The 16102-nt window shown below is 40.2% G+C and overlaps 1 protein-coding gene across 9 annotated transcripts in view; it reads left to right on the forward strand.

The window, feature by feature from the left end:
* The window catches only part of nrf1 (nuclear respiratory factor 1), a 77436-nt gene that overhangs the window by 16001 nt on the left and 45333 nt on the right, over nucleotides 1-16102 (forward strand). For 7 of the 9 annotated variants that reach the window (XM_043714010.2, XM_087999406.1, XM_087999407.1 and 4 more), the window contains 5 exons: nucleotides 183-269; nucleotides 1775-1901; nucleotides 4486-4626; nucleotides 12179-12337; nucleotides 13901-14086. In XM_043714010.2, coding sequence (XP_043569945.1) covers nucleotides 183-269; nucleotides 1775-1901; nucleotides 4486-4626; nucleotides 12179-12337; nucleotides 13901-14086 — 700 coding nt within the window. The remainder of the gene's footprint in view (nucleotides 1-182; nucleotides 270-1774; nucleotides 1902-4485; nucleotides 4627-12178; nucleotides 12338-13900; nucleotides 14087-16102) is intronic. The other 2 variants (XM_087999408.1, XM_087999412.1) reach the window with 1 other exon arrangement.

Here is a 16102-nt window from a genome sequence, read left to right on the forward strand (position 1 = left end):
CTGCCCTGCAAAGTAATTGCAGGAAAGGCACTGGGAACATTTAGATTGCAAAATGATGCCGTGATGGTAGAGTGCATGTAGACGTGATGTGTCTTGATTGGCCCAGTGACCTTTTCTTATATGATTGACTGATTGCTTCAAAAAAGAGCTGATGTAGAATTTCACTTTTTTTTTCAAAGCAGCCCCATTGGTGTAGTTAGTAAATACACTGCCCAGAGCCTGGCCGTGCACCGGGAAGATCCCTGCTTCAAATCCACGTCTGTAACTGAGTGAGTTGATCTTCTGAGGTTAAGTCACATTGTTAGAGTGGAGGGAGTTTCACTCTACATCTGTTGTTGAGCCTGGGAGTACTTAATACTGGAACCATGGACAGAAAAGTATTGCACTCTGTAGTACTGTCACTGAAGGCTGTAAATGAGCAAATGGCTGAGACTCCTGTACAGGTTTGTTATGACCTATCTCACTATTCACAGCTGGCAGTGGAGGAGAGCTGGTCTGTCTTTTGAGCTTTGTATCAATGGTTGATCAGTCTGCTGATTAATATGCCCTGGTGTCATTTAAAACTTTTGTTATATATTTCAAGGATCTTCTAACTTTAGTTGCCACAGATTGAAGGAGATCTATTTATATGTACCAAAAGAGCCAATAGACAAACTACACAAAACAATGTTAGCTCTCAGTCATATTTAGCTTTCCTCTGGAGGTCTGAATTTTATTTTCCAGACCGCTCCCTGTGCCAGTTGTTTGTGTGTTTTCCACCTGTGGTGCATAATTTAAATCATTTTTTGTTTGTAACACTTTTATTTGATCCATTTTTTTTCATACATCAAACATTGTTGAGTGTCAGTAGGCTATGACCATGGGTCTCACAGATTAGCATGCATCGCCTTCTCCCAACAACCAGGGTCATGATCAGAAGCCACAGCCTTGGTTATTCCTCCTACCCCAAAGTCTTTGGACAATGAGCTCAAATATAGCAGCCTATCAGAGCTCTGGCAGAGATCAGCCAACTTGGAACAGACTGTGGATCAAACCCAGGACTTTCCTGACTTTCATGGCTGAGTACAGCAAAGGGCAGTACATTTATTAACAAAGCCATTGGAAGAGTCCCATGTTAAAGGAGCAGGGCACAGAGAACCCTAATTCTACATCTACTTCCTGCTACACCAAAGTTGGAGAGTTTTGCATCATGTATGAGGCTTGATTGAAAACTCAATCTTCCCTTCAACCAAAGTTGCTTCTGTATTAAAGGATACAAGGTTTTACAGGATGCAGATATTATGCAGTGCAAACTAACTGAGATTATTGGTCTTGCTGAACCAGTAGAACCTGTAGTATATAGTCCAAAATTCAGACCTATTAAAATTTTCCTTTTTCTGCCTGTATCCTGTCACTAAAACCTACTGGGTGTAAGACAACTTCCATTAGGCATTTGTGGAGTAAATTAGTCTTAAATTAAAAAAAAAAGTTTACTTTTGCTGTTGTACTTGGGGTAGCTAGAGAGTGGAGCTGAACCTTTTCTGACCCATTTTGCATTTTGACAATATGCTGTGGGCATGCTGGGATTAAGGAGTTGAGGATCACAATTATGACACTTCTGGACTGTCAAAAATAATCAGGATTAGGCCACTACTGGGCAATAGGAAATCTCTGTCTTTCATACTAATATGTCTGTTGTACTGTCAGTAGCCAAAGTGAAACTGGCATTGGGTATTTTATCGTGAAAAGAGGCTTTCATCATCTCATCAGAGTTTATCTATCCTCTCTCCCACAGGAAACTCCGGGCTACACTGGATGAGTATACAACTAGAGTTGGCCAACAGGCAATTGTGCTGTGCATCTCACCCTCCAAACCAAACCCCATTTTTAAAGTGTTTGGAGCTGCTCCTCTTGAGAATGTGGTAAGTTGTGAAGGACGTGTGTTTTCTTTGCTGCCACTACTCATTTTAGACTTTCTAGCAAAACAGCAGGATTCACAACCAGAGGGCCAGTGATTTGGTTGCAAATTGCTGGGTTTTGTATGAGGTCTGCATTCTGCCAATCCTACAATCACACTGATGTCACCACACCTGTGGCTATCTCTAACTAGTATTCAGTGTTGCCAGGCTTCCCCCACAGGACACATTGTAAGTGATAAAGGATATTTTCTGCATTCCCATGACCACCCAGGTGACCATCCTGTATCTCTTTGCACATCAAGTAACTTTTATAGGAGCCTCAAAGCCACCTTCTTATACATTTGGTATAAGGTTGGCAATGGATGAGTGACAGGAGAATATGCAATTATCTGCTTTTCTGTTTGCCAACATTCCCCTGAATGTGTTGCTGGGGATACGTTTCTAAGGGTCAAGTGTTACACAGCTGCACATTTGTGATCTATGTTAGAACGTGTGTGTTAGCATCACAACATACCTTGTTTCTCCCCCACCATCCAAAACATTTGTTCTCCAATCTACTTTCTCCTCTGCCATCACCTCCGAGAGGGATGCTAATGCTTTTGTAATGCTCTGTGGAGCGACTCCATTCTGTCTCTGAAATAAACAACTTGAAGGGCCGCTCAGAAAAGATGTGAAACGCTTCATGTTTCAAAACATTTTTATTTAAACTTTGAGCTGACTGCTTTATACCCTCTTCCCATCTGCCATCGGGACAGGTTATTATTACCTCTGAATAAATCCAGGGGACAGGGTTGAATTTCGATTGAAAAACCATTTAGTAATCAGGGGGCCCAGTTTTGAATGTCAGGGCTGGGTGCTGAGTGAGGAATGGATGATGCACCGCAGGCTGTTTTACTGTGGGGGGTGGGGGTTATTCCCTGTTGAGGGATTGCATTACAATGCATTTCAGGAAAACAGTGCAAGGTGCTGTTGGTCATGAGTAGGATTGTATTGGCAAATGAGCAGGAAGATGTGAATTTACTTATTAAGGTTTTCCCCTGGGGAGCTGAAGCCAGCATCTGCTTTCTAAAGAAAACACACACCTGGCTTTGCTATTAATTGGGGTGTGGTGAAGGTTAGTGCTTGGGCTGCAACAAAACTTGGAATCAATGGCTATTTTATCCAATATATCAAATACAGATTATTTTCTTTCTTTCCTCATAATAAATGTAAATTTCTGCAGTTGCTCACCATCCAGCAGCCTGCCGTTCAAGTACAGCTTCTGCTGAGAAGTCCGCTCAGTCCAATATCTTTTGTTTTTCCTCCCTTCTATCAATGATCACAAAGCTTCCTGGAACCTTCCAGTTTTGTGTAATATAGTATTGTTACATTATGTTTACTTTAATGTTTTTAAACATTGTCTTCCTTTACTGAGAGGGTGTGCTGGGTGGTGGTGCATTTTCATTTTGTTCACAGGATGTGGTCATTGCTGACTGGCCCGGCATTTATTGCCTATTCCTAATTGCCCAGAGCCCGTTAAGAGTCAACCACCTTGCTTTGATCTGGAATCTCATGTAGGCCTGACCAGGTAAAGATGGCAGATTTCTTTTCCTAAAGGACCTCCCCCCCCCCCCCCAAGTGAAACAAAGTGTTTTTATGACAATCGACAGTGGTCACCATCAGAACAGATCTGTATTCCAGATTTTATTGAATTCAGAATTCACGAGCTGCCATTTTGGGATTTGAACCCATGTCCTCCTCAACCTAGGGTTCTGGATTCCTAGTCATAGAGTCATACAACACAGAAACAAACCTTTCAGTCCAACCAGTCCATGCTGAACATAATCCCAAATTAAACTAGTCCCACCTGCCTGTTCCTGGTCCATATCCTTGCAAACCTTTCCTATTTGTTACTTACCCAAATAGCTTTTAAATTGTATAATTGTGCCCAAAGCCATCACTTCTTCAGGAAGTTCACTTCACATGTGAACCATCCTCAGTGTTAAAAAAAAAGCCCTTCTTGTCTTTTTCGAGCCCCCTAGTCTTGAAATTTCCTGTCCTAGGGACATTACCACTATACATTCCTTGTGACCCAAGACTGAGGATTCTGTTTGGGGTCCCTTTAAAACTGGCTTTGTCTACCATGCAGCGAAGGAAATATATCACCTTTTTTCTGACCCCATCATGATGGCAGTGCCAGAATTGAAACCTAAATGCATTTTGGCATGTGTTACAACTGGCTGAGTGTAAGCAATAGATCATCAACCTGCATAATTCCATTAATGTGCACAATAGTGGGAAGAAGGTAAGAGAGCTGCGTGACCATCCCTCCTTGGAGATATTTGTCCTTCAAACACTGACGTGGCTTTTCACTACTCTGGTAATTGCTGTCCTTTGGGTTTGGTCCAATTCCTGGTTGCCTGTGCTGGTTAGTAACCTCCCTGTCCTCCCTCGTCATCTTTTCTCTGAATCACAGCAGCAGATGCGACCATGTTTTGCTAACACTGCTCATTGCTGTGGAGCACCTGCAGCAGGCCGTTGCCTAGCATCTGTTCCCTCAGTTGCCACTCGGCAGATTGTTTACCCAAAACTTCTGGCTTTCCCACAGGTACGCAAGTATAAAAGCATGATCCTGGAAGACCTGGAGTCAGCACTGGCAGAGCATGCTCCCACTCCTCAGGAGATTAATTCTGACCTTCCACCACTGACAATTGATGGAATCCCAGTCTCTGTGGATAAAATGACACAGGTGAGCTGAGCCTGTTTTGCATTGACAAGACATTTTGGGATTAAGAGGAGGAAGTAGAGCAGAGGTTTCTGAAAAATGCAACACATATCCTGAGGAGAAGCTGATCTGTTCTTTTCCACCCAATGCCCTTCTCTTCTGCTGTTCACCTAACCTCACCTGCTCTCTCCTACACATTCCTTCTTCTGAAAAGTGTCAATTAATATTGTTTTCAGCAGCCTTAGTTATCTCTCCTTCCAAATTACTTTTTCTTCAACCAAGGTTTTGAAAGTCACTTTAACATTCCCTTTAAGCTATGAGATCAGTCAGAACCGACAGATGATTAAACATGAGGCCTTTTTGGTTTATAAGTCTCACTACAGTTGGACAATTCAGGTCCAAGAATACACCAGGATATGAGTGCATGATTTGTGCTGCAGCTCTGAGGAAGCATTGCATTGTTGGAGGTTTTATCCTGTGCATGAAGCATTTAATCCAAGCCCTATATGCTGCCTCCTTTGATTCTCGTCAACATTATAGAATCCAAGGAATTCACCCACTATACTGGCTAACAGACCTCCTTCAATCAATACCACAAAACAAAGCAAATTAACAGCACCACTGATTAAACACAACATCATCTACAACAAAGCCTGCTTGATTGGCATCCTATCCACTACTTTGTGTGTTATATAAGATGCATTCCAGCAATTCGTCAAGCATCCTTTAACAGTCATTTCCAAACTCTTGGCCTATTCCACTGAGAAGGGCATGGGCAGCAGATCCATGGGAACATGCCCACCTGCAAATTGTTCTCTTATCCATACATCATCCTGGCTTGGAATGTAATGACATTCCTTCAGTATTGCTGGGTCAAAATCCTGGAACTCCTTAGCAGCACAATGGGTGCTGGTGACGCCCACATCCTACAAAAGAGTTTTTTTTATAAGTTGAGCTTCTTTCTGTGTAGAGGAAAATAGAATTATAGATTTCATTTTATTCATTAATGGAATGTGGATGTTTCTGGCTTGGCCAACAATTATTGTCCATTCCTAATTGCCCAGAAGTAGTTAAGAGTCAGCAATATTGCTGTGGGTCTGGAGTCACATGTAGGTCAAACATTTAGGGGTGGCAGATTTCTGTCCCTGAAGATATTAATGAACCATGGTCTTCACAACAATCAACAGTAGTTACTTAACATGTTTAAGATATATTGACATTTTGTTGAATTCAAATTTCACAACCTGTGGTCATGGGATTGAAACCTGTTAATTTGAGGTTCTGAATAATTACTTCAGTAACATTATGACTATGCCACAGTCTTTCCCATTACAGAAAAAGAGGCCATCATGTTTAGATATTTTCTCTTATCAACTTGTTCAGAAATATTATCACACAGCTCTAGACCAGGTGGAACTTGAACTCAGGCCTTCGGTCCCACAGATAGGGATTCTACCACTGTGTAGAAGAGCCTTACGTGTTTAAAGCTTCTATTTGGTAGAGCTATTCAATAAGAAACACCATTCTGCTTTTCCCTTCTTTTACCTTCAAGTATTTGTCCAATTCCCTTCCAAAAGCTATTGGTTTTCACTGCCCTTTCAGGCAGTGTATTCCAAAAATAATTTATATTTTCAGAGCATGTTTGATGTTGTAAAATATTCCATGACGCTTCATAGGAGTGTCATCAAAAAATATTCCTCACCAGCTTGAGAAGGCCAACGGGCAATAACCTCACAAAGAAGTAGAATTCAAAAAGTGTCAAGAATGCACAGTCTAAAGAGATTAAGGAAAAATAAAAGTAGGTACAAAAGCAGTAGGCTCAGGTCCATTGGTCAGCCAAAAGGTTTGTATGGACTTGGGAAATATCTTTACATTACAACTTGTTGTGAGATTTTATTTTGTCCATGTTTAGAGTGGGTGATTACACAGCATGTGGATCGAGCCTTGAGGGAATTTGAGTTAAGAAACTGAACTGACAAGAGGTTCAATTGTTTTATGCTAAATTAAGGTTATGTGACTAGGAAATGCAAATTCAAATGTTGATGAACTGTGTGTCTGTTCAATCTGATTCTGTGGAGTGACGATGGATAGCTCACTGAAACCATAAGCACGTTGTGTGACAGTAGTAGAGGAAGCAAACTAAATCTTAAGGTTTCTAGTTGGAGCGGCCAAACACAATTTCAGGAAGTAATCAGGATCTTGTGCAACTTACTGATCCACTACTCGATAAATCCTTCATGGTACTTATCTTGCCACCATCAAAAACTTCCTCAAAGACTTCCAATTCGACAGAGTCTTCAATTGCCTTTTTGAACTCTCATGTTCATTGTACTTGCAAAGCCCAAAAGGTGAAACCAAACAGATGCTGAATAACTCCATTCCTGGCTTGGGTTTGGTGAGGGTGTGGAGAAGTGACTTCGAGTACCAATCTTGATCACTCACTATCCAACAAAAGGGAACGTAGCAACAGGGATATAAAGTTGTCTGATTACTAGGAAGCAGTAGTGGACAATAGTAAATTTTTGGATTGGAAGAAATTATACACTGAGGTTCCCCAGAGTTTAGTGCTAAGGCTATTGCTTTTCTTGACCAGTATTAATGACCTACACTTGAGAGTACAGGCACAATTTTAAAAATTTGCAGAAAACACAGATCTTGGGCGTATTGTGAAAAGTGAAAGGGGTAGTGATTAACTTCAAGAGCACATAGCTAGACAGCTGGAAAGGGTGGATACTTGACAACTCCTTGTAAGTGGCAGGACAATTTGAGAAATTACTTAAAAAGGCATACAGGGTTATAAATAAGGGCATAGAATATACAAACAAGGAATTCATTGTGAAACTTTATAAAACATTGGTCAGGCCTCAATTGGAATCCAGTTCTGGGCACTGATCTTTAGGTAAGATGTGAAGACTGTAGAGGGTGCAGAAAAGATTAAAGAGAATTACTTCAGGGATTAGAGTCTTAATTATGTCAATAGTTTGGGGAAGCTAGGGCCCTTCTCCTCAGAGAAGGTTTCAAGGATATTTGATAGAAGTGCTCAAAATCACAAAGGGTTTAGTCAGAGCAGATAGAGAGAAACTCTTCTCTTCGGCAGATGATTCATGAGCTAGAGAATACTATTTTGAAGTAATTGGCGAAACCAACAGTGATATGAAAGACATTTTTGTAACAAGTGATTGGGATCTGAAATGCATGCTTTGATAGTCTGGTTGGTTAACTTCACAACTGTCACCATAAGGAGTCAACATCTTAAAGATACGGGGGGGATGTTCATAACTGTAAGGTTGATCCTGTACAAGTACAAGTGAATGCTTTCAAGTGCATTAGGAGAAAGAACACATTGTTTGGATAAGGCAGAAAAAATTAGGGTCAAGAGTGTAGTGCTGGAAAAGCACAGTGGGTCAGGCAGCATCCAAGGAGCAGGAAAATCAGCATTTCGGGCAAAAGCCCTTCATCAGGAATCATCAGCCCTCCTGATGATACTCTTGACTCTAATCTCCAGCTGTTACTGCCTCCCTTTCCTCTTACGTGCAATAAATAACTAGTGCAAAGGGATTTAATGATGTATCTGAAGCATTAAAAGCTCTCACCAAGGCTAGATTCATTGGGCAGTTGACAGCTTCTTCAGTTGAATTGTGCTGAAACACTACAAAAAAAAAACACACATTCACCTATTAATTAAGCTGAGGTGTCTTGTGGGAAATGAACTTGTTGCTGGTTGTCTTTAGGTGGCACTTGTGGGCAGGTGTGCTTGGTGCACGTGTCATTCCTAATTTCAGCAGTTCCTTGTGTCTAACGAATGCCAGCAGCATAATTCTGTGTGTTTTATTTTCCTTGTTACTGAGCAGGCCAGGTGAGACGGTTGCTGTGAGCTTCTAATTAGTATGTTGGGCTGAGCCAGGTACGATGCTGCTCTTCACTGATTGTGTCCCTGTGGATTATATAAAAGGACCCTCCTAACGAGAGCTTCAAGCTGCTGCAGCCCCTGTACACTTCCAATGCTATAATTAAAGCCATCTGGAAACTAGCCAAAGGATCCTGGGAACAGTTAAGAGGAGGAGATAGTTTCAGTAACCTGCCTTACAAGGTTTTTTCAAACTAATTCACCATTAGCAATTGAGGCCTGTTCATTCCCAGAAGTAACCATTTTGTGCTAAACAATTCTATTGAGCCAGATTCAAATACAAGTTATTCTCTGCCTCCCTATGCCTGTCTGTATGTGAGTAAATTGGTCTGCATTTTACCACATCTATGATGCATCTCAGTGTGCTTCACGTACAATACATGACTTTGAAATGCGGAGATAATGTAAGAGCTGTGAATGCTGGCTATTTGAATCAAAAATGGAAAATGCTGGAGAAACTGTCTGGCAGCATTTGTAGAGCCAGAAAAACAGAGTCAACATTTTGAGTCCAGTGACTCTCCAAAATGTTACAGATTTTCCAGCACTTTGTTTTTGTTTGAAATGCTGAGACTTGTATACCATTAGCAAATGCAGTAGCTGTCTTTTACACAATTGAAGCTAAGTGTCTGATATATTAAAAAAATTAAAAAAAACACCAGCTCAGGATTGAAAAGGTCAGTTGCAGCAAAGCTGCGCTATTTCACCTAAGAGTCACTTATCCCCTTTGTCTTGATGATATACCAAGTAGGTCTTGTTATTTGTAAGGCAGTAAAAGAGCTGGAATGCACATTTTTGACTGGGGGATTCTTAATGGCAGAGAAGGAGCTGACATAATATAAGAAATGGTATGGTTATGATAGGTTTATGCAAATTCTGTTTTCTCTAGGATTTAGAAAGTTAAAGAGGTGATCTGATCGAAGTCTTCATGATTTTAATAGAAAATGACAGAGTAGATAAAGATATACTGTTTCCATTGATTGGGGATTCTAGAAATAGGGAGCATAATATGAGGATTAGGGCTAGACCATTCAGGAGGGATGTTAGGGAGCACTTTTACACATAAAGGGTGGTAAAGGTTTGGAATTCTCTTCCACAAATGGCTGTGAATGTTAGATGAACTGTTAATTTTAAATTTGAGATTTTTTGTTAAGCAAAGTTATTAAAGGATATGGGTAAAAGGAGTTACGTCACATCAGACATGATCTCATTGAATGGTGGAACAGGCTGGTGGGGGCTGAATGGCCGATTCCTGCTTGTACATTCCTATGAAATTGATACTACTATAGGCCACAGTGTTCTCACTGGTTTTACCTTTTTCGTATTTTTCTTGAGTTGTGGATGATGTTAAAAAGGCTACATTTATGTAGAGCTAATGAAAGAGCTGTGATGCTCAATATTTGAAACAAAAACAGAAAATGCTGGTGAAACTTAGCAGACCTGGCAACACTTGTAGAGAGAGATGGGTGTTACTCTGTTGGCTTTGAGTAATTACTTTTAAACAAATGAGTGGCATTGTGAGAGTCAATCACGCAGATCAGATAGATAAGTGTGATGTTTCCCTTCACTAATGCCAGGTCACTTTGGGAAAAATTGTACATCAGCCAATATACTGAGGCTGGTTCTGGACCTAGATTTGGCAACTTAGTACTTTTCTGGTCTCTGTGTCATGGTTATTAACTGAAGAAACCTGGAGAACCTCTGGGAATCTCAAGTTTACTCTTCAAAAATCTGCATTCCTTCTGCTTCTCTTTCAGTTCCTCTCTAAAAGTTGATATTTTCCCCCCCATTGGGTGTTTTGCAGCTTGCAACAAAAATGGTCAGATCCATTCTGAACCCATAATGTCAGTCATTTACCATTGTTTAGTTACCACAAAATGGTTTCCACTGTCTAAATGTCGGTGTGCATTTTATATGATGTATATAAATATAGAATTTCTAACTACTTGACTGGATAATTACCTTTCAGGTTTGTGAGAAATACCTAGTCTGGGGTTTTTGCTGCTCAACCTGACATAATGCGATGAGAGTCCCAGAATGCTGAGTGTACGCTGAATTAAAAGATAGCAACAGCTAAAGGGGGTTTAAAAAAAAGCCTTCTGGTCTTTATTTTAAGGTAGAGTAAACTGATGCAAGTTAATAGCTGGGGTCTTGTGGAAGGCTTGTTGTTAATCTCGTCAAATTCAACCCTTTACAGTTCCGTAGAGGGCAAGCCTGGAATTAAGACTGCAGTCATGCTATATTTGATAGTCTGAATCAGACAGAGGTAGGGTTTGTTGAAATAGAAGAGAACCTGTTCCCAGTAATTGTCCATTGATTACCAAGCGGAAGTGTTTTTGTATGGATGTTAAGTAAGGTCAGGGTCCGGTTTCACCATGATATCTCCCCTTTTGCAATCTCCTACAAGTCTACATTTTCCTGCCTACACTTACAGTATATGTTCACCTGAACGTAATATTTGTGAAAGGTATCAGATGGTGAGATGTATCATTGACCTACTCCTAACCAACATCTTTTAAACAGGCACATACAGTAAAAGGGTTTAACCTGTGACTTTTCAGGTGAGTCATCAAGGGTATTCCAAATAGTACATTCTGTTAATAACATCCAGGCCAATTTTTTTTTTCATCTCCTCTAAAAATTTGTCATTCTTAGCTAACACATCACAGAAAGATCTCATAATTACAGCACCAAAAGACAAAGGGGAAGAAAATTGAAAGGAGGACTATGGGACACAAGGTTTTAGTTCCTTAGCAGAAATGGAAACTGAGTGTTTGGACAAATAATCTATTTGGATTACCAAATCAAATTCGGTTGGTGTTTCACTGTGGTCTGAATATAATTCATCTATTTCAATCAAAGAATCAGGCACAATGGCAAAAATGCTGCCAGTGCTGGAATAAAAACAGACAATATCTGTGAAGCGAGAAGCAATTGACATTTCAAGACAAAGATCTTTCATCAAAACTGAGAAAGGTAAAAGTACTTTAACCAGAATGGTAGTTTTACTGAAAGAGAAACAAAGGGGATGATCAGTGATAAGATTGAAAATAGGACAGATTTAAATGAGTTTGTAGTGCAGGACCAAAGGTAGTGGTTGTGCAATAAGTAAAGAAATAAAAGGTGCATCCAGACAAGGTATGAATGATAGAATAATGAATGTTATTAATGGAGACAACCATTTTTTTAAGACATCATTTTGAATGAGAATATTACATTTAGGTTAGTGTGATCTAATCTGTCATCATAAATAAAGCATTATTCATTTCACAAAAAGAAACGAAAGAATTGCAGATGCTGGAAATCTGAAACAAAACAGAAATTTCTGGAGAAACTCAACACGTCTGACAGCATTTGTGGTGAGGAAGCATCATTGAAATTTTGGATCTAGTGAGTCTTCTTCTGAACTGCTGAAGAAGGATCACTGAATCTGAAACATCAAGTCTCTAAGTGCTGCCAAACATGCTGATTATTCATATCACATCTACAGTTGGAATATATATACTAATACTGACATCTTTTACTGGTACACCAAACAAATTCATGGCTGATAGAATATAGTACAGAAGGTTGCATGATTTCCACATATTGCTTAACCTTTAATCTCAGATACTTTTATTCAGGGATCTAACTGACCAGGTGACCATTCTTCTCCGTCTTTGCTCCTTCCAGGCTCAGCTCCGTGCTTTTATTCCAGAGATGCTGAAGTATTCAACAGGGAGAGGGAAACCTGGTTGGGGTAAGGAGAGCTGCCGCCCTGTGTGGTGGCCTGAGGACATTCCATGGGCCAATGTTCGCAGTGATGTGCGGTCAGAGGAACAGAAACAGCGCGTAAGTAGCTCTCTATAGAAGCACTGAAGGGACCTGATTATGTTTGCCAGTAGGAACGTTTGACCTGAAACAGACTGTGGCAGATTGTCAGGTGATAATGAACAGCCGAAGTTTATAATTCTGCAGTAACTGTTTATGATATAGTTTTTGCATCATTGTGAATCATTGTAGCCCACATGTTGCATTTCAGGATTGAGCATTTGGTAGCAAGGAATAGTGACAGCTTGGTGAAAGTATTTTATACATGGCTCCTAAATCTATTGCAGTTCTGCTTCAAAACTGCAAAATATTTAAATATTCCAGAATTTTGAATGTTTATGGGGGGAGCAGAGCAGAATTGTTTGCATACCTTTATTGTAGGAATTCTATTAAGTAGATTACATAGACTTCACGTTGTCTGTGAAAGAAGAAGCTCTAGAATAACATTTTCTCTTCCTCCCGGGCTGATAATATAAATGGGGGAAGGATTTCACTACTTGTATTCATCCATTGTTAGATAATGATAATAATAAACCCGAAGGCAAAAAAACTTGGGCTACATTCAAGCTCGAATTGTTAAATAAGAAACATTCATAACACATGAGTGTCATGCAATCTCTGTCTCTGACAAGGAAGAGTCTAAATTTTGCCCTTTGCTGTTCAACTCCATTACCATCACTGAACACCCCACCAGAAATTCCTTCTGGTTGCCATTTAACCAGAAACCTAAATGGACCAGCTGGTCAGAGGCAAGAGTTGGACTTTTGTACCTCCAAGTTACTGATGAGAGACTTTTTCACTGTTAGATAGCCACCAATAAATTCAAGAGAAAAAAACTTTTCTGAGTGAGATCGCCCAAATTATTTACAGCCTGATATAGACACCTGGCACATCAAATTCATTCCAGAGTCTATGGTCCACACAAGCCTCTCTTCCACCCCTCTTCATGTAATCCTGTCATAAACATATCCAATTTCTCATGAAAGTACTTGCAATATGTGGTAGTGAGTTCCACATTGTGATCACTCCAGACACTTAAGTTTCCCCTTAATTGTTTCTGTTTCTCATGGCCATCTTAACCTATGCCATTGTCTTCAGTAATTGTGTATTTGTACTCCAAAATGCTTTTAATCATCAACTCCATTTAGACACTTACTTTTGAAAGAGTAAAGCCTCTTCATTCTTTCTATCTAATGCATTGCTTCAACTTTGTCGATATCGAAGTTCATTTGCTAATTATGTGTTAAGATAAAGAACGTATCACCACAAGGTGTAGTTAATGCAGTTCTATTGATGCATTTAAGAGACAGCTTGGTAAGTATGAGGGAGACAGGAGTACACAGTCACGCTGATAGAGTTAGATGAAGAATAATGAGAGGAAGCTTGTGTGGGTCATAAACACTGGTATAGTTGGGCCAAATATGTCATACTATATATTCTGTGTGGATTAGTCTGCTTCAGGTTGCTGCCTAATGACGCCTGCTGTAAAGTGTTAATGTGTTTTGGATGGGGAAGGACAAGTGCAGCAAATTTGAGATGTTATTTTACATGACAATATTTGAAAGGTGTATTTTCCTCCTGTAGGTTTCCTGGACACAGGCACTGAGGACAATTGTTAAGAACTGTTACAAGCAGCATGGCAGAGAGGACCTACTGTATGCTTTTGAAGATCAGCAGTCACAGCCACAGACTCACATCGCCCATCTTGTCCCTTCTCAGACAGTGGTTCAGACAATCAGTAATCCCGATGGCACAGTCTCCCTCATACAGGTGATTTCAGAGATTTTTGCTTCCAAACACATCTTTCTCATTTCTTTCCTTAATTTGCTTGATACCCTGTCCATGATCATTCCACACATCACTCTTAAATCCTTATCTTGCTATGTTGTGATCATCTCCTGTGCTGGCTCCTGTGCAATTTGTTCAAATCACTCCAAGTCTCATCTCTCCATATCTCTGTAAACTCCCCTCTCCCTTCAATCTTAGAAAAACTCTATACCTCTCTAACTCTACTTTCCATTTTCAACATCTTATTGCCAGATCCTTCATCCTAACATGCCTTCAGTGATCTAACCCTTACAAACTGAAATCCCTTCTCTTAAAACCACTCCATCTCTCTCTCTCTTTCTCTCTCTGTGTCTCTGTCTCACCCTCACCCCAGCTCTCCCTCTTCCTTTCTTCTCAGCCATGGCTATGTTGCTAACACTTTCATCTCTCTGAGTCACAAAGTGCTGGATTTATGTATCACTCCACAACTCTGCTACAATAGTCAAGGCTGACAGAACAGTGAAGTACTGACGGAATGGTGTTGGGGGTGCTGTCTTTCAGATGAAGCATTAAATTCAGGTCACATAGTGAATGTAAAAGATCCCATGGCACTATTTGAAAAATCGAGTGAGGAGTTTTTGCTGGTGTCCTCACTAATGTATATCCCTCAATCTACATCACCAAAATGGATTATCTCGTTGTAATCTCATTGCTGTTTGTCAGAACTTTCCATGCACAAATTGACTGCTGCATTGCCAACCTTACAACAGTTATCTACATTTCAAACATATTTCATTGGCTGCAAAGTGTTTTGAAATTTCTGGTGAATGTGGAAATCACTTTATAAATGGATGTATTTCTCTCTTTAACAAAACTCTTTAAAATCCACCCATTTAACAGACCTTTCAGTCTTCTGGCCTAGTTGCTTCTCTTTTGACTCAGTCAGTATACATCTGATATTTGCAAGTTCCCTTTCAAGATCCACACCAACCTGATGTGGAGCTATATGGTCATTAGCTTCACTGTCACTAGCTCAAAATCCTGACCTCTCCCTAACAGCACTGACTGTCTGCATCTCACAGACTCCAGCATTTCAAGAAGGCAGCGCACCATCACCTTCTCTTGGGCAGAGATGGCAATAAATGAATTTTAAAAATGCTAATGTGAAGCGCCTTGGGATGTTTTACTTTAAGGGTGCTATATCAATGCCAGTTGTTGTCTTGAAGAACTCATTTATATTTTTAGTAAATGATAGTTGACTAATATTTCAGGGCTGTGTTGCAAAATAAGAAATGATAGATTAGCTGTTGTGGGGGAGGAAGCGAGATCAACTAGGGTTTGGATCAGCAGTTGGTATACTCTGAATCATCCTCTATGATTCAGTTTGAACTAGCTTCAGGTGCATGTCTGACACTTCCAGGAAAAGTATACTATCTAAACATTGCCTTGCCTTTCTTTTTTTTTTTGTACAGTTCACTTGCAGGCAGTGAAGTTTAGGATGCAGTTTTGCAAACCTTACTCATGCGGCCATTTCCTCATGTGTGAGTTATTTCCTGAAGGTCAACATACCACATTTGACCTAAATATGTTAGTCATGGCTCAGTGGTACTACCTGAGTCAAAAGTTGTATGTTCAAACCCCACTCCATATGGCCATAAGAAATAGGAGCAGGAGTAGGCCAAATGGCTCCCAAGCCTGATCTGCCATTCAGTAGAGTCATAGCTGATTTCACATTCCTCAAGTCCAATTTCTAGTCTTTTCCCCATGACCCTTGATTTCCCAATTGATCAAGAATCTATCTCCGCCTCAATACGCAAGGGCTCTGCCTCACAGTTCTCTGTGGCGAGGAGTTCCAAAAACTCAACTCTCTGAGGGAAGAAATTCCTCTTGACCCAAGTCTTCAATTGATGCCTGTTTATCCTGAGAAAATGCCCTCTGGTTCTAGACTCTCCCATAAGGGGAAACATCCTTTAAACATTTACATTGTCAAGCCCCTTAAGAATCTTGTACGTTTCAATG

The sequence above is a fragment of the Chiloscyllium plagiosum genome, unplaced genomic scaffold (assembly GCF_037043375.1).
Source record: "Chiloscyllium plagiosum isolate Xiang-an unplaced genomic scaffold, Cpla_swu_hap1 HiC_scaffold_23, whole genome shotgun sequence".
Taxonomy (NCBI): Eukaryota; Metazoa; Chordata; class Chondrichthyes; order Orectolobiformes; family Hemiscylliidae; genus Chiloscyllium; species Chiloscyllium plagiosum.